At 53.5% G+C, this 22210-nt stretch overlaps 1 protein-coding gene across 4 annotated transcripts in view; it reads right to left on the reverse strand.

Moving 5' to 3' along the window:
• Positions 1 to 2109: 2109 nt before the first annotated feature.
• LRRN2 (leucine rich repeat neuronal 2) overlaps positions 2110 to 22210 on the reverse strand; it is a 62930-nt gene continuing 42829 nt past the window's right edge. For 2 of the 4 annotated variants that reach the window (XM_027082723.1, XM_027082726.1), the window contains exon 2: positions 2110 to 5171. In XM_027082723.1, the coding sequence (XP_026938524.1) occupies positions 2796 to 4934 (2139 nt within the window). In that variant the 5' untranslated portion in view covers positions 4935 to 5171 and the 3' untranslated portion in view covers positions 2110 to 2795. Of the gene's footprint in view, positions 5172 to 8171; positions 9303 to 14880; positions 14979 to 22210 lie in introns of those variants that run through there. The other 2 variants (XM_027082724.1, XM_027082725.1) reach the window with 2 other exon arrangements.

Genomic DNA, 22210 nt, shown 5'->3' on the forward strand with positions numbered 1-22210 from the left:
CCCAAGAAGGGATTCATTTTCAAGGGCTCAGTGCCGGGAGCCCCTGAGGACATGGAAACTGGGAGCCAGAGCTGCACCCCTCTTCCTCAGGGCTCACAGCTCCATGGTTCCCTCAGGGCTTCCTGCCTATAACCGAGAAGTCTTCGGGAAAGGAGGGTAGCAAAGATGTCTTTCAACTTCCAGCCTTTCCATCCTCTGACCGCAGGTACCTTTACAAGTATTTCGTGCTTGCAGGATCTAACGTGTGCTGGGGTCACTTTTTGGGTTGCTGTGACCGAACCCGGAGGTCTTAGAGGAGTTCTGGGGTGGCAGGGGAGGAGCTGATGGGAGAGGGTTGCAGGGCTCACGGGCTTTACAGGGCTGTGGGTGCTTAAGGGGCCAGCACCAGGATTCTCCTTGCCATGTGGGCCCATCAAGAAAGGCAGCACCTGCCCTTCATCCTAGACAGGAGAGGCGCTGATTTCTAACTTCAGTGTTCCATGATCAGCACAGGCCCTGGCCTGCCTCTTCCCCACAGAGCCTCTGGATCACAGAGGATGAACCATCACCAATGGCAAGTAGGCTGGATCCCACAGGCCAGCCCCAGTTAGTTGGCGTGGCTGCCTGGAACTTGGCTATGATGGTCCCAAAGCTTTCCCAGCTCCCTCCCCTAAAGAACACGTAAGTTGCCCATGGGAAAGAGCACAGGTGGCTGGAGCCTGGTGACTCAGGGCAGTGGGCTGTCATTTTGAAATGGGGTCGAGCAGCCCAGCAGTAGAGGGGGCAGGAGCTGAGGGACCATCCTCCACCCCCGCCCCAACCCTCTCACGGGACCATAACCTGTACTGCTGTGTAGAGAAAAGCTGTGACCCTGAACAGAGGAAGTGAAACATTCTAGCCACCGCAGGCTGGAGCTCCATGGTTCTCCAAGTGTGGTCCCCAGACCAGCAGCAAACTTGTTAGAAATGCAATTCTCAGATCCCACCCAAATCTAGATCAGAAACTCTGGGGGTAGGACCAGCCGTCTGTGTTCAGCCAGCCCTCAGGTGACTCTGATGCAGGCTGATGTGTGAGAACCCTTCTGCCCAAGAGGAAAAGGCTTCTAAAGTGGCTGTTTGCTGAAGGTCTTCAGAGAACCCTGCTCTCTTTGTGCTTACCGAGAGAGAAGCATCATCGTCTGGCTTGGGGTGAGTGTTCTCTTTCTAGGTTCCATGGGGCCTGATGCTCTATTGGTCTGGCTTCCACCTGTGTCTACATTTGCAACCTTAGGGTGACTTAGACCCCGCTTCCTACGAGTCTGCTAAACGTGTCTGTAGCGCAGAAGACGTCAGGTTCACGTGGTGCTTCTTTTCGGTCTCAAGAGACCCATCTCAGAAACGAGAGCTGTGGCCCAGCGGCCTTCTGCTCTGGAACCGCCCTTCGGCTGCCGCAGCAGCCCCTCCCCTTGGCTCTTCTGCTTTTCCAAAGATGTTTCTCTTCACATTTGTTCCTAAGAAGTCAATCCATGAAAAAAAAAAATACTGCAAAAGCAAACCAGGCTCACTGCAGCTTATACTGAAATGGACCAGAAAGATAAATGCAGCAATTTTCTTGTTCCACAGCCTTCCCCTCCCCAAATCCTCCGTCACCCCACAACCCCCTCCTGCCCCAGTGAGCCCAAGTTCTTGCTGTCTTGATGATCTGCAATTCTCTGCATGACTCTGCCTCTTGGCTTTGTTTAATTAGAAATAGGATGGGAAGTACTTCCCATGCACTGGCATGTTAATTGCTTATCACAGAAAGAGAAGGGGTGACAACATTTGGTGATGGAAATTTCCACTCTCTCCATCTCCAGGTTTTCCTCCATTTTCCTCTCCCGCCCTCTCCTTGTCTCTTCTTTCCTCTCGTGCCAGCCTCTCTTGCTCTTTGTCTCTCTTCTCCAGATCTCCAGGCCCTTTGGGGAGCAGGCCCAGAGGCGCCTGGCAGGTCAGAATTCAAACCTAAAGGGAAAAACTGTGCTCTCTCGCACCACGTTCCTCTCTCTCTCCTCCCTCCTCTCCCATTCCAGCCCCTTTCTGTCACCCTCAGGCTTTTAAGAGATTCAGAGCAGAGAGCTCTTTAGTCATACTCAGTATTCAAAGGATTATTTTTCTTTTGTTTCCTTCCCCTCCCCTTATTATTGTTATTCTTATTTATTTTTATTTTTTACAAAACAGGAGAAAAGAATGAATTGGGTTGGGGGGAGGTGACACATTTCTCCACAAAGGTACAAAATTGCCTATAGAAAGTCAACCTCAGAGCGCAGGCCAGAAGGGTGCCGAGAAGAGGCGTTCCTGGGCATCCCTCTCCCACGTGTCCTCCTGATCCAACTGGGGCCCCACTTTGGGAGCAGTCCCCCGAGGTGGGGAGGAGAGGCCTCCTTCAGCTCTTGCCCAGAAGGGGAAAGAGCAAGCAACTGAGACTGTACAGAGACAGAGAAGAGGAGGGGGCGCATCCTGTGGGCCAAGGGCCTGAGGACACAGGGGGGGGACATCCAGGCCCAGGAGCCTCTGGGCACGCAGACAACTGGGGAGGTGGGCAGCTTTAGCCAGAGTCCTTCCTGTTCCTTGGAGATGCTCCTCAAATGGCAGCGGAGGAGCCCTCAGAAGGTAAGGGCCGTTTCTGGAGGCTGCAGGAGCACCCCCTAGGGCCACAAAGCTGGCTGTCTTGGTCCAGCTGCCAGGCCTCAAGCACGTGGACCCATGTTACTTTCCTGGCAGGGTACCTGGCCCAGATGGCTTCCCTTCTGGTAAAAAGTAGTCCTAGTTATTTCTCTGCTGCTGAGAACAGGCTGAGCTTCAGGAATTTCGTGACAATGGTGGTGACAGTGTCTCCCCTTCTGAGGACCTGGGCAGCTTCCTCCCCGGATTCCAGTGCAGGACAAGGGGTGCAGATACCACCCGGGCTGAGGGGGTGCTCCAGCCCCAGAAAGCCCAGGCTGGAAGGAGAGGCCGCCCACCCACTCCCTGCCTGGGCTGGCCAGTGCCAAGGTGGGCTGCCAGCCCGGCTGCCAGCAGGAGGATGGTGAGAACCAGGATGGCTATGAGCCCAGGTTGGTCCCCTAAGGCTCTGTGACAAGGAGTGGCCTCTTTAGTCCTGGCCCATACACATGCCAACTGGGTGTGGGCATCAGCAAAGGCCACTTGCAGGCAGGCCCAGTACTCCGTGGCCTGAAGGAGGCGGGTGATGTTGTAGCTGTGGGTGCCCCGTGGCAGGCGGGCCACAGCAGTGGCCCTGTGGCCCTGGAGGGCAGAGGCACTGGACCAGGTGAGGTTGGTGGAGACTGTGTTGGGTGGGGAGACCCAAGATAGCAGGATGTGATAGGGGTGAGTCTCCTGCACCTGGAGTTCCAGACCCCATCCCTTGCCTCTGCCTGGCTGCAGGGGAGCCCGGCCAACAACCACACTAACCGTCTTAGTGTCAGCCCCTACCAGGTTCTGGGCCACACAGGTGTACAGCCCTGCCTCTTCCGCTGTCACCCTCCGCAGCTCCAGGGTCCCCTCAGGGTACACCCGGTACTTCCTGCCTGCCCGGGCAGCCGTCAGTCGAACCCCAGCTGGAGTGACCCAGTAGATCTCGGGTTCTGGTTCAGCCAGCGCCCGGCAGTGCAGCACCAGGCTCTCTCCACTGGCCACCTGGAGGCTGGGGGGGAAGCTGCGGGGGGAGATGAGGGGCAGGCAGTGGTCCGTCATCTCCCGGAAGGGCACCTCCCGCACTGGGCGGCGCTGGAGGTCTGGTGGCTCGGCACACAGGGTGGACTGAGGCTCGATGAAGCGGACATGGGTGCCCGTGGCATTGGCCCAGCGGATGACACAGTCACAGCGGATGGGGTTGCCATGGAGACCCACCTCCTGCAGGTTGGGCAGGGACTCCACTGTCTGCTGGTGCAAGGCACTGAGAGCATTGTTGTTGAGCATGAGGGTCTCCATCTGGGGCAGGTGATGGAAGGCGCGGGGGTGGATGAAAGACAGCCGGGGGTTGTTGGTGATGTCCAGCTTGGTCAGCTCAGGGAGGTTGACCAGGGCAAACTTGTCAATGGAAACCAGCTCCTCCATGTTGTTCAGCCCCAGCTCCTTGAGGTGCAACATGTTGGCAAAGTCCCCGGGCCCCACCCGCTGGAGCGGGTTCTTGTTCAGGTCTAGGAACTTGAGCCCAGGCACCTGCTCCAGCGCCCGCCGCGGTACCCGGGCCAGCAGGTTGTCATAGAAGGAGAGGCTCTCCAGGCTTTGAAGCCCCTCCAGGGCGTAGTCAGAGATCTCCCGCAGGTTCATGCCTGCGAGCACCAGGCTGCGCAGGTTGGCCAGGGGCCGGAAGTTCATGTCCAAGATAGCGTCCACTTTGTTGCCGCCGATCATGAGGATCTCCAGGCTGGGCAGCATCTCGAACCAGCGGCCGTCCACGGCCCTCAGCAGGTTGGAGTTGAGGTGTAGCCGCAGCAGGTTGCTGAGGCCGGCGAAGGCCCTTGGGGCGATGCGGTAGAGCTGGTTGTGGTTGAGATAGAGTTCCTGAAGGCTGGCCAGCCCTGCAAAGCTGTGGTCCTCCAGCCGGGTCAGCTGGTTCTCCTCCAGGTGCAGGCTCAGCAGCTGGGGCAGGGCACGGAAATCACAGTCTCGGGTGTCTGAAAAGCTGTTCTGGGACAGGTCCAGCTCTGTGAGATTGGCCAGGTAGCCGAGCTCACTCTGGTCCACGCGGACGATGCCGTTGCTCTGTAGCAGCAGGGTCTGCGTGCCTGCGGGCAGCGCCGGGGGCACAGCTGTCAGGAATAGGTCATTGCAGTCCACGGTGGTGGCCTCGCGGTAGGACGATAGGGGTGTATACCAGGGCCGGATCTGGCAGGCACACCGAGGGGGGCAGGGCACGTGCCAAGGTACCACGGGCACAGTGGCAATGGCACCAGCCACCCAAGCTAGCAAGAGGGGGGCCACAAGCAGCCTCATGGTGGAGCTGCAGGGCAGGGGACCATCCACAAGAAGAGTCTGGAGTCCCTGTGCTCTTAGCGCTTTGCAGGCTGAGGGTCAGCAGCCCTGCCAGGGCCCGGGGAACCACTCTCCCTGGGCAGTCATTCTATGCGGGGATGGGTGGGCATCATTTCCTGTCCTCTTGGGTGCGGCTCTCCATCCTTGTCCACTGGCGCTCGGTCTGCTCACTCACTGCCATGACCCATCGGGGCAGCCCTGGAAGAAGAGGATGCAGAGTTAAGGAGGTTGCAGAGAAGCAGAATCTACTCCCTCCTCCTGTGTCTCCCCTGTTTGACTCAAGAGGTCAAAGGAGCTGAGAGGGGTGGACAAGATCAGAGCCAGGGCTCCTGGATTCTGTCCTCCAGTCCTTAGGCTTTGTTGTCCTTTTCTTTGATCTGCAGGGGGAGTGACTGGGAGTCTTCAAGGAAGGGGCAAGAGATTGAGCCTTGGAAGCTTCCAGTATAACTCGCAGAAGGTGTTGTGTGTGTGTGGAGGAGAGGGGATGGCTGAAATTGTCATCTTCAGAGTCCTTCTGAGCCCAGAGAGATGTGGAGTAGATTCTCCAACCTTCCTCACATCTCTCCTCACTGAGTGAATGGGAAATAAAGCGACAGTTTTCAGACATTCCTCTGAACAAATGCGGCTTCTAAATTCCAGGGTGCGCTCCCAGGACTTGGCAAGTTGAAAGGCAGTGGACCCTGACCCCACACCCAGACAGGCTGGGGAAGTGGGGTGGTCACCTGGGGTCTGCTTAGGCTCTCCTGGGATAGGGGACAGCTTTGGCTTTTGCCAACTTCCCTACCTGGAGGCAGGGGCTTTCCCTTCCCCTGTAGCCTAGCCGAACTGCCAGGAGGTGGCGGGTTTAAGAAGCCTGGGTCTGAGCACCTCAGTCCTGACCATATGTGATCTGGCCTCAGCCAATTCTCCTGGCTTTTGCCATCCTATTGACTCACTGTGACCAACCTTTCAGGTCATATTTACCCAACACCCCCCGCTCCTGTCTCCCAGACAACTCTCAGTTGTTCTTCAAGACTCAACCTAAGGTCAGTCGCTTCCTACAGAAAGCAGCTTCTAACCCTCCCCACCCCTGGATGGCTAAGGGGCCTGCCTTGTGCTCTCACAGTACCCCATGCTTTCTTCTGTCACAGCCCTGATCACATCATGTGGAAATGTCTCCCCAACTGGGGACCTGTCTCGCTCATCATCACGCTTGTAGCCCAGGACAGGTGCCCAGTGAGGGTTGATCGTATAAATCAATCTCTGTGGTCCCAGGGCCCCTTCCTCCAGGAGGTTGGGTCCCTACCCCCACTCCAATCTAGAATCCAAGCCCCTGCTGTTCCTTCCTCCTGGGTATGGACAATCGATCCGGGTTCTCTAGAAGAACCCATGGCTAGGATGCTTCGCCCTAGACGAAAGTCCAGCCTTGGCCTAGAACCGAGAAGGGCGAACCAAAGGGGGCCCCTGGGCCTGGTCTGACTCCTGACTGGAGGTCTGACTGGGTAGTTTTCCAGCTGCAGACATCAGTGGAGTGCACAGCTATTGAATGCCTGCTATTTGCCAGGACCTTTCAAAGACTGTGTCTTATTTCATTTAACCCTCATAAAGAGTCTACAAGATAAGCATTAATACCTCCAGTTTGCAGATGAAGAAACTGAGGTTTGGAAGAGGTTAAAGAATTTGGCTCAAGCCATACAGCTGGTTAATGTCGGGAAACACGAATTCAGAGGTTGTGCCATTTACACTGTACTTCTCTGCCCCCAGATCTGGCCCGACCCTACCCTGGATACCCTGAGCTGTACTGGCTGCCGAAGCAGCAGGCTGGGTGCCCATTCTTGTCCCCTGAGGAGATGACTCCTTATCAGGGAGCTGCAGGAAGCTGGGAGCTGTGCCTTCCACCACCCTCCAGGCAAGCGCCTCTCAGCTGGCCAGCGGGGCTCTTTGCCCACCTCATCCCACTTGCAGGATGCTGGGGCCGGGGAGGGGAGCAGTTGGAGGCCTCCCTCGAGCAAGGGAGCGGCACGCCTCTTTACATTTGACTACTTCCCACCTTCCTCTGCAGCTATTTCTGAAGGTGGGAAAAACAACATGACTTAAAATGCACAGAGGTTTTGAGTGGGGGTGTTGTGTACACTGACAGATAAAACTCAGGGCAAACACACGTGCACACGCGCATCCACGTGCAGAGGGGAGCCTGGAGTACTCAGCCACCCGGGCCGGTGAGCGGTGGTCAGGAAGAGTGGGGGGGATTCTGCCGTGCGCTATGTGAGTGGAGAGGCAGCAGGGACAGGCTGAGTCCTGGGATGACCCTGTCACGGAACTAGGGCTGTGGTCCTGCCACACGTACACACCAGAGGCTCCTGCCTCCTGCCCAGGCCTCACCCAAGAAAGTAGAACCCACCAGCAAAGAGATCTCACTATTACTTACCACTTCCTACCAGAGCACGCTGGGAAAGGTTCACTGGTCTGAGCATCTGTTCCTTATGTGTAAAATGAGCTTGTCATTAGGATTAAAGGGACTGGGTGTGGTGCACACAGAGAGCCCAGCAAGGCTTAGTTCTCTTTCATCTCCCAGGGCTGGGACGCTCCCCAGCTATAGGACTTCTTAGTGGGGGATAGAAGTTGGATCCCAGGACTCAACAAGCCCGTATTAAGCTTGCCCACTGTGGGCCCAGTGTCGCCCCCAGGTGGGATGGGGAGCTGTGAGCGGGACTAGATAAAATGTCACGCCTTTAAGAGTGCCACTCTGGCAGGACCAAAAATGTAAAATGATTAGGAGAGCCCAAGACAGTTCGTTAAGGGGAGAGGAGGCTGCAGTGGGTGGAGAGGGCCTTCAGACCTTGCCCGAGCCCCAGGTTCCTCCTCCAACATCTCTGTCCTGGCACCTTTGTCCTACCGATGCTCAACTGTAAGGATGGGATAGAGAAGCCATTTAAAAGTTCATTAAAAACGTCCAGAGATTCGCCTTTCCCTCCACTCCAGGCTTACCCTCCTCCTCGCCCCTGTGGCTGGGCTGGGGGGCGGGTGGTGAGCCAGAGCTCAGCCAGGAGCCTTGGGCTGGGGCTCGGCAACCAGCGGCCCAGAGACGGGCAGCGGCTGGATGACTCACGTTTGTACGCACCTCTGGTCCCAAGGCTTGGCAAAGGCCCAGACAAGTCCTCCCCGTCACTGCTGAGCACACAGCCCCTTCCAAGATAGAACTCAGAGCTGCCCACTCACCTGCCATCACCACTTAAGGCTGTCTTGCACATGGCCCACTCATGCAGGCTTGATTAGCAATTTCTGCTGGGAGCCGGAGCTGCAGAGAAAGCTAATTGTCTTTTATCTATAATCTCCCGGGGTGAGCAGGAGTTCAGACTATCACGCGTGCGTTTTCCCCAACTGGATTTCAAGCTCTTTGCCCTAGGGGCTATGTCTTGCATGCTTTTTGTGTTCCCGGTGAGCCAAGTGTAGGACTGAGCATGCAGAGGGTACTGGTGAGTGGATACAAATTGTGAAGTGTGTCACTCTCCCATCAACCCTGTGTGCAGACAGAGAAGGGATTGTTTAGTCTCATTTTACAGGGGAAGCAACTGAAGCAAGAGAGGTTAATTGACACATCAGAGCTTGCACAGCTTCTGACGTGGTGGGGTCAGAATTCAAACCCAGGTCTTTGACTCTGTAACCTGCCCCACCAGCCCAGCCAAGGTTCACTGCCTGGCAGCTCAACGCCCGCCTTAACAGGAGCAGAGTGCAGGGCTGGTGGCCCAGAATGCCTGCTTCAGGTGCCAGTCCTTTCAGAGATGAATGGGTCCCCTGCTCCTCCCCAACGCTCCCTGAGGGGGCCCCTCAGACACCATTCCTTCATTTCTGGCTAGAGTGACTTCCTTGGGGGACACATGGGGAAGACCCTGTTCCTCTGAGTGTGTGGCTGGGCCTGGAAGCACAGGGACAGACAGAGCCAGCAGGCTGCACAGAGACCTCAGCCTGCCTTCAGACTGGGGGCTGGGTGCTCCTCTTTGTTCAGGGAGAGCTGGAGACATGACCGTCAGTGACAGGGGAAGCAGGGTTGCCCGCTCCAGGAGCAACGTTTCTCTTGGAAGGGCTGGCTCTGCAAGCCCCAACGGACCCACCTCCTCCCGGCAGCGGCTCTGGATTTAGCAGAAAGTATGGAATTGATCCCGTACACTCCCCATTAAACTCCAACCCTTGGCAAAGCCCTAAATGAAGAATTTTGGAGAAGCTGACGTCAGCAGCCGGAGCTGCTCTTCTCCCTTTCCTCCATCTCTGGCCCTGCCCCCAGTACAGTCCCGGGCTCCTGCCAGCACTGACAGCGTTGCTCCTCCAGGGGGCTGCTGGATGCCAAGCCTCTCCTCCTCCAACTCCTCTCCCCTCCCCACAGCCTCTGTCCAGCCCCCACCCTGAGCTGGGAGCCCTCCGGAGGGAGGAACAGTCAGTGGCAGTGATCAATTGCCTGGCCTTCGCTGCTGCTTCAGTGCCAGGTCTCCCTGAGCTGCGCAGACAGAAGGGCAGCATAATTGAGTGTAGCACTGATAAACTCTGGCCTCCTCACCAGCAGATAAGCGCTGGGTTGGGGGATGCAGAGGTGGGGGAGGCCATCCCTCCATCTGTACACCTGGCCTCCGCTCCTCCTGAGAGGTGAGCATGGCCCCTCACTCCCACCTCTCATTTAATCACAGACAGCCAGGACCTCAGAGCTGGAGGAGACCTCGGCATTTATCTAGTCTTCCAGAGTCTGAATTCCATAAATAACTTATGCAAAGCAGGAGTGGTGGAGCGGAAGGAGCCTGGGCTCTGTGATCAGAGTTTGAGTCTGGCTCTGCCGCTCACTGTGTGTGACCTTGGACAAAGTTAGACGACCCGAGCTGGGAAGTGAGGATGAGACCCTCTCACAGAACTGCTGTGAGGAGCCAGGATGCAAGGCCTATGACGTGCCTCTTAGTTGCCTTCGTTGCCCCCTTCACCATTGCCTCTCCTCCCACCTTAGCCCCTACTTCTCGTCTCTCGCCTTTCGTCCTAAACTTCTTCTTTCTATTATGGTATAACGTACGTCCAGGAGAGTACAAAAATGGCGCGAATCCCAAGTGCACAGCTTGATGAACTTCTACCTTAGTAGATACCAGGACAACCACCACCCATGGCAAGATACAAGCATTTCCAGCCCTCCCGAGGTTCCTAGGTGGCCCTTCCCAGTCAATGTCCAGCCCCCACCTGGAGTTAACCATTGTCCTGACTTCTATCATCATCCATCAGTTTCATCTTTTAAGCCCCGAATTCCCCTTCCTTCTCCATCACAACTTGGAACCAGGGTCTTTGGAAACAGCTGACTCTGGCTTTAGGGAACGCCAGAACCTCAGACCTGAAATTCACTTAATTCATCCTCCTGCTTCATAGTGGCTATAGCTTCTCAGGGTCTCACACTTAATCAGCGATCTCCAGGAAGGGAGACTGACTCTTTCTTGTTTTACAACTCCCATATCTAGAAATTGCTCTATGCCCTAGGGTCCCCTCTCCGGTTGGAATCCTATGACTTGGGCCTGTGAGTGTCATGCTGCCTTGAGACAAGAAGATGGCAGGATAACCTCCTGGCAGCCCTTCTCCAAAGCCCTGCTGGGTCTTGGCCACCTCCTGGGGCAGCATTGCTGGGCCCTTTTTGTTGCCAGACCTCTAGGTATTCTGATTACAGAATCTGGGGCACCAGGCAGAGGACAAATTGGGGAGTGACCAGGAAGGAGAGACCCAGACTCACTTGTAACTGCCCCAGACCTCTCCACTCGCCCATTTCAGAGGCTCCTTGCACTCAACTTGTCCCAAGCCCAACATCTCCCACCAAACCTGCTCAGGAGGCACTGCCATCTACCAGTCTCCAAGACTGGAAATCTCCACCATGGTGACACGTCCCTCCCACCTCACACACACCCACCACAGTGCTCATGCTAACGTTCCCTTTTCATTTCTTGTCTTGACTCTCACAGCAGCCTCCTCACCTTTGAGTGACCCTCTCATTCCCAGGCACCTCATGCTCCTCCTAGACTAGACTTGCTATTTCCTTCTCCTCCGCGGGCCTCTCACTCAACCAGCAAAACCTCTCCCCAACTTCAACTATCAAACTCCTCTTCAGCCGTAAAAACCCATCCCAAATGCCACCTCCTCTGTGACAGGTTCCCAGAGGCCCTCCTAGAAGGGTGGTTACACCCACCGCAGTCCCGGAGACTCTGAACAGACCTCCACAGTAACAGCACCTTCCTTATCGTCATTCTGAGAGCCTGTGTTCTCAACCAGGCTGTCAGCTCCTGGAGGAAAGGATGGTTTGTTATTTATTTTTGTCTTCTCAGAGCCTAGTGCAGTGCAGAATTTCCTGGTAAGGGTGGGAGGTGTTCTACAGCCATGAATTATGAATCGCAACCCATTAGTGGGTCATGAAAACAGTTTAAAGTGGATAAAAATGTACATTAAAAAAATGAAATAGAAAATAGAGTGCATTGTATGTAGCTAGACTAAGAGTTGTTTTGAGAAATTTTTCCCCTCTGTTTTACACACACATACACACACACACACACCTGTGTACAGACGGATGTGATGCAAAATCATGCATTTTTGCCCTTGAGTCGCAGCTATAAAAGCTTGAAAATGATGAGTCTGCAGAGCCTCTCTGAGTGAGGTGAGTCCCTTCAACTCTAGTTGATGTCGCTGGAAGGATGACATAAATCAAAGTGTCAGAGGGAGGATACGACGCCCCCGAGTGCCTTCTGTGTGCAGGATTTCTATTTGCTGGCCACTTTAGAGATACCTCATCCTATCCTCCCAACAACCCTGTAAGTAGGTACTTTTTAGAAGAGAAGCCTCAAGGTCAGTGGAGACAAGGGATCAGACCCAGGTCCCATAGCTAGAATGTGGAAGAGCCTGAGTGTGAACCCAGCTGTGTCTCACACACCAGCCCTTTCTAGTTCCATGATTCTGGTGCCAGAAGCTGAATTCCAAGAGTGGAGGATACTGGGGAGACCGGAGGAGAGAAGGGAGGAAAATGAGAGGGCATCTCCTGGTGAAAGGATGAGGTTTCTCTTGTCTACCCTTGCCCTCCCCTCCCCTCTGGAATAAGAAGAGTCAGTTCCAGTAAAAACTCTTTCCCGGCCCGGGAGGGAAGGGACTTGTTCCCAGGAAGAAATATCTACCTTCCCAGGTCTCTGGACTGGCCCTGGACAGAGGGCGTTGCAATTCTACTTCCTGGAAGGGAGCCTGCCTCGTTATTTCTTAAGTAGGAGTGGAGGGCGCCAGTAGGTAGCTCACAGTCATTTTTTGTCTGCTTGCACTGCACCAAAGAGGCTTCAGAGGAGTGGAGCCAGCTTTGCAGGGGCCTGGAGAGCAGCGCCAGGCTGAGCTCCACCGCCGCGCGTCGCCAGCCTTCTGCTGACTTATCTGCCCATCCTCAGGAAACCTTCTCTGATCCCTCCATGCCTCTCCTGGGCTCCTCTGGGGCCTCAGCGTCCCTCCATCATACACTGGCTGTTTACTTGTCTGTCTGTCTCTCCCTCCACACTGTGAGGCCCTCAGGGGAAGAACTGTGCTCCAAGTGGCCAGTTCCTCCAACAGTCTGGCGCATGGTAGGAGCTCAGAAGATACCTGCGGAAGGAGAGAGAGAAAGGCAAGGTAGGGCAGGGCCCGAGAACAGAAGGGGGCTGGTTGCTTCAGAGCTCCTGAAGAGCAGGTGGACCTGAGTCTGGCCTCGTGAAGGAGATCCAGAGCGCACCTCCTATAGGCACACGCCCGGGCTCCCCTGCCCTGGCTCTGGCCACTGCATGGCCACTGCAGCCCTTCCCTTGATGGACACGGCACTTCTGACTTAACTTTCTGCCTCTGGATTCCACCCTAAGACGATCCTCCCCCTCTGGACTCCCTCAGGCGCCCCCTCTGGAAATCCTGCGGACACTCTGAGATCTTAGGTTAGCGGTTCAAAGGAGGGCTTTGGAGTCGAATCCTGGTGCTGGCTGTATGACCTCGAGCATTCTTACTCAGATTCCTCCTCTCTAATGCAGGGAGAGAGCCTACCTCATGGGGGGAAATCTGCAAGGATGATGCCTGCTAAGTGCCTGGCGCTCACCGGAGCGCTCTTCCCTTTTCATCTACCTCGGTTGGTCTGAGGCACAGTCCCTGGCTTCCAGGCCACCTGTGTACCAGGCCTGCACCAGACGGCCTGTCCATGGTCATGTGGCCTGTAACGCAGGCAGCCTCTCCTAGGAACCCTTCCATCTCAGTCTGACACTCCTTCCTGACGGAGCTGCCCTCTCCTGGGTCAACTTTAAGCACTCCCCGGGGCCTCCAACCAGGGTCCAGTTCTAGTCTTTAGGACTCGAGAAGGCTCTAGAACCCAGTTCATTTACAGATCACCAATGTCTGACACACTCTCACCCAACAGCTCACTCTTCCTGCCTTAGGTGAGCAGCTCCTCTGTTTGCCCAGGTGCTCCTTGGAAGGGCCGAGAGGGCCCCTCCTAGCAGAGCGCTAAATGTCCCAGCTTGACCGCAGCCTGCGGACATTCCACACTGGCCGCAGGCGCAAGCCAGGGGGGCAGCCAAGCCCAGCTACTGACCTCGAGCCTCTCCCACCTCTCTCCCTATAATTTTCCCTGCCCTTCCTAGAATTAGCCGGGGGTGCTGGGCAGACCCTGCAGCATTCTTGAAAGGCTGCCCTCCTGCAGCCCTTCAGACACAGTGGATCCCTGGGAGTTAGGTGCAGCGGAAGGAGAGGGAAGGCTTCAGATAGATGCAGGCAATGCTCTTTCCTGCCCCCGTGCCTTTGCACATGCAGGGGCCTCGCCCACAAGTCCGTGTCACCGCTTGTGTATTCCCATCTCTGAAGTCTCAGTTCACACCGTCCCCCTCTGAAGTCTTCCCTGACCACCGCCCACGCTCCATGAATCAATCCCTTTCTCCTTCTCCCATCCTTGAAGAACCCATATCCACTGTGATGCTCAACTCCTCTCTCAGATTGTGAGCCCCTCGAGGGCAACTCTGTGACTCATGAGCCCAGAACTAATAGGGAGAGGAGCACCAAGGCATGGCGAGAGTGGGAGGAATGCCTGGGGAGAGGGTTTGGGGCCCGGGTGGCTGAGGAGAAAGAGGCAGAGCAAATGGGGAACAGACCAGTTAAACAAGGAGAAAGGCCAAAGCTCTTCTAACGGAAAAAGAAAATGAAATCAGAATGAAAATTGATGAGGCGGAGAGAAAAGGAGACTCGTTTCATCAGCAGGTTTGCCAGATGAAGCCCCGAGATAAATCACGAGGTGGAAGGAGCCTTGGTCTCGGTGTGGCTCACTGCCTTCTCCTTCTGTCAGCTGTCTCGGGCAGGCCTGAGAGATAAATGGCTACAGCTGAGGCCCCGCAGTGGGTTTTTTTCCATCGGCAACCACAGTAAGAATGGCCCGTCAGTCCTCATCGCCTCCTCCAGGCCTGCGCTGCCCACGCCTTCACGCGCTCCCCTCCCGTGGCCCTCCTCTTCCCCTGTTCCCCTCCTCAGTCCCGCTGGCCTCTCCCGCAGCAGCCCCCCCAACACCCCTCCCCAGCTCGGGGTCAGGCCTGTGGAGAGCATTTGTCAGAAGCCCGGTCCAACCTTCTGTGCCCCTATCCAGCTTCTCTGAAGTCAGGGTGGGAAGGAGAGGTCAGGGCATGAGAACTGGTGGTGGAGGACATGGGACAGGACAGGGCTGGGTTCTAGTTCTGGCCTGAGACAGACCTTGGAGTGTGTCCTCTTACTTCTCTAGCCCTTGGGCTCCCCATCTGTGAAATGAGGAGGTGGGGCTAGAGCAGTGGTTCTAAAGTTGAGGTCCCTGGACCAGCAGTATCAGCTCACTTGGAAACTCGTTAGACATGCAGATTCTCAAGCCCACCCCAGACCTCCAGAATCAGAAACTCAGAGGGTGGGGCCTAGTTACCTTTGTTTGAGGAAACCATCCAGGTGAATCTGATGTATGCGCATGGAGAATCACTGGGCTAGATTACCTCCAAGGACCCTCCAGATGAGATCAGAATTCTGTAAACGAGAACAGTGCCCGCTAGGAACACTCAATTAAAACTACGTGGGACTTCCCTGGTGGCGCAGTGGTTAAGAATCCGCCTGCCAATGCAGGGGACACGGGTTCGAGCCCTGGTCTGGGAAGATCCCACATGCTGCAGAGCAACAAAGCCCGTGCGCCACAACTACTGAGCCTGCACTCTAGAGCCCACAAGCCACAACTACTGAGCCTGCATGCCACAACTACTGAGCCTGTGCACTAGAGCCCAGGAGCCACAACTACTGAAGCCCGTGTGCCACAACTACTGAGCCCATGAGCCTAGAGCCCGTGCTCTGCAACAAGGGAAGCCACTGCAATGAGAAGCCCGATCACTGCAACTAGAGAAAGCCTGCATGCAGCAACGAAGACCCAATGTAGCCAAAAATAAATAAATAAAAAGCTATTAAAAAAAACACAAAACCTATGTGTATGATGAACTCCTTATCATTATCCTGATAGATAGGAGTTGAGTTTTCCAGACCCCTCTCACCTTCTCTGTCCCGGCCACAAGGAAGCTCTCTACCCAATGAGCATTAATAGAGCCCTGACTGTATGCTGGCGCCGTGAGGGGATAGGGATACAAGGTCATGGGGAGGGCAGGCGGGAGTCACAAATTTAAAAACAAAACAAAACACTCTATTAACGTATGATAAGAGTTGTCACAGAAGTACTTACCAAGAGCAACAGGGGCATAGTCTGGAGGAGAGAACACAATTCTGTGAGGAAATTTCTAGAAGTCATTGAATTATACACTAAAAATGGGTAGATTTGTTGGTATGCAATGTACTTCAATAACGTTGTTTTTAACAAAACCTCCCAGGGAAGTGTTGCCTAGGTCAGCAGATGCACAGATGGCAGAAGACCATTCTATACATACTGGGGACACCAGGAGCAAAGGTGCTGGGATAAAAATGATGAAGTGAACTCTAAGAACTGAGTGGTCCCCCTTCGTTTCCAAGAGTGTAGGTGAGGTGGAGAGGCTGGAGCCAGAACGGTCTGGACATGACACTGGAGGTAGAGGGCAGCCCAGAGGGCATCTAAGGCAGTGACTACTATAGCCATCAATACTATCTATTATGACTGGCTGCACCGCCTTGCGATCTAAATTCTTCCATCTCCACGATCCTGAGTGATAGTCACAATAGCCTTGCAAGGTCATAGATGCCATTATCCCCATTTTAATGGAAAAGATATTAAGTGACCTGCCCAAGATCATACAGCAAACAAGTAATGGAGCCAGGGCTAAAAGACAGTATGCTTCCAAGTCCAGACTTACTTTCTCAGTGGGATGGCAATGTTAATAATGGTAGCCATACCAAGGACTGCCTGTGAGCCAGGCTTTGGGCTGGGCTCTGAAATGAGTGGTTGCCCTCAATGCTCAAAACCACAGTAAGATGTGGGGATTACTAGCCCCATTTCACAGATGTGGAGGATAGGTAGGTACCTTGCACAAGAACACCCAGCTGGTAGAGCCGGGAAGCAGACAAGGTCTGGCTGGCTGCCAAAGCCTGTGCTCTATGCTCCGACCCCACATCACCCTCCTCCGGCTCCCACTGCCCAGCTCTCTTCAGGCCCAGAATGGAATGGGAGATTTCCAGCTGACTTCTGATTCAAATTCCCTTGAGCCTGGGCCAGCCCAAGAGAAAGAAACTGGCCCCAGGCCTAAGCTGAACAGCCCTTCTTTAAGGGAAGGCCCTTTCCAATCCGGCAGGGGCTTCTTTCCTCCAAGCCCATCAATGCCTTCTGAGCCCCACACACCCGCTGGGGGACCAGTGCCTTCCAGGGCCCGGGGCCCGGTGGATAGAAGCACTTCCATCTCATGATCGATAACAGGCATAATTCAGTGACTGCAGCAAGTACAAAGGAGTGTAGGTTAAATCAATATTTAGAAGCTTCGAAATGAAACTAATTAAGAGCAAGCCTTAATGATTTTTACTGCCTGGGAATAAAAAGGACAAAAAGCCTGCCCATACTTCATGAGTCCACCTTAGTAGCTTGTAATCATTTGGCAAGAGCAGAAGATGAAAAGTGCTCCCAGCCAGCCCCACTTTCTGCATTGCAGGAGAGGGCAGTACCTCGTCCTTGGTAGCAGAAGACGATGAATGGGATGGAGCACAGGACGCAAACTGCATTGTGGAAGGCCACTGGCTTAGGTCAGGGATCGTTACGGATTGAATTGTGCCCCCCCCAAAAGATACAGTGAAGTCCCACCCCCAGAACCTGTGAACGTGACCTTAATTTGGAAACAGGGTCTTTGCAGATGTAATCAAGTAAAGATGAGGTTATACTGGGTTAGGATGGGCCCTAATCCAATGACTGGTGTTCTTATAAGAAGAGGGAAATTTGGACACAGACACAGAGACACAGGAAGAATTCAGTGTGGTGATGGAGATTGTGATTGAAGTGCTGCAGCTGCGAGCCAGGGAAGCCAGGACCAGAGCCTGGGAGAGGCAAAGAAGGAGTCTCCCCTACGGGTTTCAGAAACACCACAGCCTGGTGCTGCTGCCCTTCTGACACACTGATGTCAGACTTCTAGACGCCGGAACCTGAGACAATTAAGTTTCTGTTATTTAAGCCATCCAGTCCAGTTTGTAGTACTTTGATACGGCAGCCCCAGTAAACTCATGCTGGGATCCTGGATTCTGGTTCCCACTCTACCACTTACTAACTGTGCAAGGTTGGCAAAATGCTTAACCTCCATGAACCTCAGTTTTCGCCTCTGAAAAATGGGGATAAGACTAGTTCCTTCCATCTTTTCTGTCCAGAGATCTGGTTCAGATCTAATGAAAACATGAGTGTGAAATATGCTGTGAGCTGTGAGTGCTACACAAGTACCACCTAGGCTCACTGCTAGTGGAAACAATCTGGGAACGACTCAGGAGCTGTCAGATGCGCAGGAAGTTCCTTGCCAGCTCCCAGGGCTGTGATCCAATCAGATCACAGGTGTGAGGTGTCTTTGCCTCATTAGAGATATTATATACATGAAGAATATTTTTATTGTCGTTCTCAACAGAGATTTTATTTGTTGTCCACTTGGCCCTCGCTTTCTCATCTGTAAAATGAAAGGGTTGGACAACATTATGAAGGTATTTTTCAGCATCAATTCCTGGGCTTATTCATATATACATATTAATATATATTTGATATATATACTTAAAGTAGCATATCTTAGCATCCCAACCTCATTCTCATCCCAGTAGCCCAGGGCAATGCAGAGGGGTGCCAGCTAAGTACTGTGGTGAGAGATAGGAGTGCTGGGGTTTTGCATCCCTTTGCCCTCTACTGCCTGGGTTAAGAGAGGAACCAGAGCACTTTCCTCTCTCCTCCCTCAAGCTTACCGGGCATGAAAGGAACAGGAAACCACGCAGGCAGCATATAAAATCTCTATCGATCACAGGATGGCTGGCATCCCAAGTCCGGCTGGCTCAGAGCTGTTCATCTTAAATAAACGTTCCTAATGATCCCCTCACACTTAATGCTGGAGCTGTCTTGTTAAAGTGCAACGGAACAGGGTGGCTAAATGTGGGGCTGCTGCCTCTCTGTCGGGGCCTCTTCCAGGGCTCCAGGGCGGATAAGGTTCTCAGGTGGCCTCTCAAAATTTTGGAAGGAGCTGCACCTTGCAGCAGTGGGGTTCTCAAATGTGGGGACCAAGCTAGCTTCCTGCCACATGACAACCAACATTCTTCCCAGATGTGGATCAGTGTGGCGAATGAGCGTCTGTTTGCACGATGCCCTCACAGGAAGGGAAACATCAACACGATAACCACCACGATGCTGTCACCTGAGATTCACCAGCACGGTGGTCGCCCCACCTACAGCACACCATCTCTACCAATATCACCACCCCACTGTCATTGTTGTCCTCAGCTGTGATCACTAGCGGCCCCTCGCTCACTGTCATCACCACACATCACTCTGAACACCCTCCACTAGCATCATTATCCCTCCATCCACTGCTGCCACAATCCTGGTCATCGTAGCACCCTGATCATCATAAGAGAACTTGTTTGGCTTCATCTCTGTGACTCATTCAATATCTGAAACAGATACGGATTTTGCCATTGGGACATATGAGACCTTATAAGGCTAACGTGAGAATGAGTGGATTCACATGTACACAGAGTTCCATGCTAACAGAAGCATAAACACGGACATGGAATGTACACACGGAGAGCACCAGGGGGAAAGGGGAGTGGGGTTGGAAGGATAGGCAGGGGACAGGTCAACCAGAGCTCCACATTCTCCTTAGGAGAAAAAAATTACAATCCTTTGTCTCCTGTTATCTCTGTTTTCCAACTCTGGCTGCACCATAGATTCATATGGGGATCTTTTAAAATATACTGATGCCTACATCCCACTCCAGACCAGTTAAAATCAATCGCTGGGGGTACAATGCAGGCATGGAATTAAAACACCCCAGGATTTCTTTGTATGTAAATTTTACATCAAAAGAAAAACAAAACTAAAATAAAGTTGAACTCCATAGTTGTTAAAGTATCTAGGGAAAAGTGTACTCATGTCTGCAATTTACTTTAAAATGCACCAAAAATAAGATGGATTGATGGATAGATGGAAAGCAACGTGATAAAGCAAGTCTTGTAAAAGGTTAATGGTAGAATCTAGGTAGTAGGTATATTATTCCTCACGGTAAAATTCCTTCAACTTTGCTGTATATTTGAAATTTTTCATAATAAAATATTGGGAAAATATCCAACTGGTGTTACTGTGAAGCTAGGGCTGAGAAACACTGCATCTAAAGGAAAAATCCATAAGCAAGTGATTTTCTCTTTCCTCCACCCTCCACCTTTCTCATCAAACCAATCAGACTCTCGTCCAGTGTTACCCACCCTTCTTGGGTCTCATCACACGGAGACAAGTGGATCTGGATGGTGCACCAGGGGCAATGGAGGCAGCTGCGTGCTGTAGGAGCGGGCGGCTAGGGGGCCACCTGGCTGCCCAGGCCTCGCAGGGCTGGGCCTGGGACCCACTGCCATACCAGTTGGCCAGCTGTGCTCCGGTCAAATGGCCCCGAGTCTCCTCTTTCTTAGCAAGGATTAAATCCTTTCCCAGGAAAACCAGATCAGAGTCTATTGCAGAGAGAGAAAGAGAGAGAGAGAGAGAGAGAGAGAGAGAGAGAGAGAGAGAGTGTGTGTGTGTGTGTGTGTGTGTGTTGGATACTGCGGGCAGGGGCCAGGCCCCACGTCTCATCTGTATGCTCCTCCACAGCTGGCTCGTCCTGTCGGGGGAGTGCCATGGCAACACCGTGCTCTTTAAACACAGGAGTTTGTGCTGCCATCGCAAAGCAGCATTAGGCAATTTAATTAAGGAGCTGGCAGCAGACAAACTTTGTGAGTTAAAGGCATTTTATTAAATCCCATTGTATTATGCAGCTCAGTTCCCCCAGGAGCTGCAGAGCTGGGGGAGGACAGAGGAGAATTTGCTGGGGTTTCTTTTCTCTTCTTTGCTTTTTTCTGGCCTCCTTTCTGCTTCATGAATGCATTCACTGAACGTAGGGGGACCCCAACTGTGACTGCCTGCTCCCCCCAGCCCAAGCGTCAGGCCCTGGCATAAGGTCTGCTGGCTGCAGTCTGGGCGGTATGATTGCCAGCACTGACCCCGTGTGTGTATCACCGTTCACAGGGCACTCTCGGCGCGTTATCTCAGGGCCAGGCCTCCAACCCGAGCTTCAGTGTCCACTTGGCACCAAACTCAGTGTTTCGCATGCAGGGTCTCACTGAATCCCCCCACACCCTCGGAGTAGGAACTTCCGGCAGCCCCATTCTACAGATAAGGAAAGTGAGGCTTACAGATATTACGAAGCCTGCCCAGGATCTTGTAAGTAGTATGTAGCAGAGAAGCAAGCCCAGACAGGCTGACTGCAGAGGCCAAGGTTCACAACACTGCTCCCTGTTACCTCTTAAGGCTGGTGATTTTTTCCTGTTTCAACCTTCGGAATGGGTTCCACTCCAGGCGCCCAGCTGGGAAAATAATTCCAGGGTGAAGCCGGGGTGGGACTAGGCCTTCTCCAGGACCCTGACCTCCTAACCCACCACACCTAGAACGTGTGAATGTGCCTCGCGAAAGGTCACACCCAAGCGCATGTGCTGAGAACATGCTGGCACCTTCAGGGGGTCCAACCTGTCCTCCTGGCTGCCTCAGGGAGAGTGTCTGGCTGGGACCTGAAGTCAAGTCCATCTCCTCTAAGGACCAGAGGTCAGGAAACCAGATGAAAGACCATAGGCTGCTGTGGCTGGATGCGGGGAAGCACTTCCCGGGTGAGAGACAGGTTGAAATAAAAAAGGCCTGTCTTGCCAAGAAACTGCATTTTAGCTCATCTGCCCCAAGAGGGAGCCCACCCAGGCTCCTGCCTCCCGGCTGCGGAAGCGTGTCTGGGGCTCGCACGCCTGCCAAGGATCCCACCCTGAGGCTTCCCTTCCCTGGCAGCCCTCTCAGCGCCTGGCTTGTCAGAGTCCCTCCTGTGAGAGCAAGCCTAGGGGAGTCCAGCCCAGCCCCAGCAGTTCTGGGGAGGCCCACTGTCCCCCTGGGCTCCAGCTGGCCCCTGGGCCACAGGGCCTCTCTCCTCGGCCTCTTCAGGGGCCCAGAGCTGTACCAGCAAGGGGCGAAACGCCTTTCACTCTGCAGACGTTCACCGAGCTCCACTCAGTGCCTGCCCTCCAGACCTGTAGACAGTTCTCTTGGGCTCAGTTTCCTTAATCCTAAACTAGGGGCAATGCATACACCTTGTTCCACTAAAACAGATGCAAAACAATTAGCTAATTTCATTAAGGGCTTTTTCTCTGCCAGGGACTTGCCACTCATCGCCTCTTTTAATCCTTAGATGAGGGAACTGAGACTAAAAGAAGTTAAGCCTCGGGCCCAAGCTCATACAACTAGGAAGGGGTAAGAACCAGTGTTCTTAACAACCCCATTTTATATATATATAACCTTATACATATGCATGTATATGCATATGTAGGTATATATATGTATATATAATTATTACATAATTATATATAAATAACAGCATTGAGATATAATTCATGTACCATAAATTCAATCACATTATATTTGAAAAATAAATTTAATGGCTGGATTTGCCACCAAGCTTAAGGATGCTTTACTGTTACCCAACAGGAAGCTCCTCTTGGAAGGTGCGTTCAGTAGTCTCAGCAAACGGAGCCAGACGAGTCCAGCCATGGGGCTCCCCAGG

Source organism: Aethalodelphis obliquidens, unplaced genomic scaffold (genome assembly GCF_003676395.1).
Source record: "Aethalodelphis obliquidens isolate GAN/ISIS:26980383/991018 unplaced genomic scaffold, ASM367639v1 scaffold48, whole genome shotgun sequence".
Classification (NCBI taxonomy): Eukaryota; Metazoa; Chordata; class Mammalia; order Artiodactyla; family Delphinidae; genus Aethalodelphis; species Aethalodelphis obliquidens.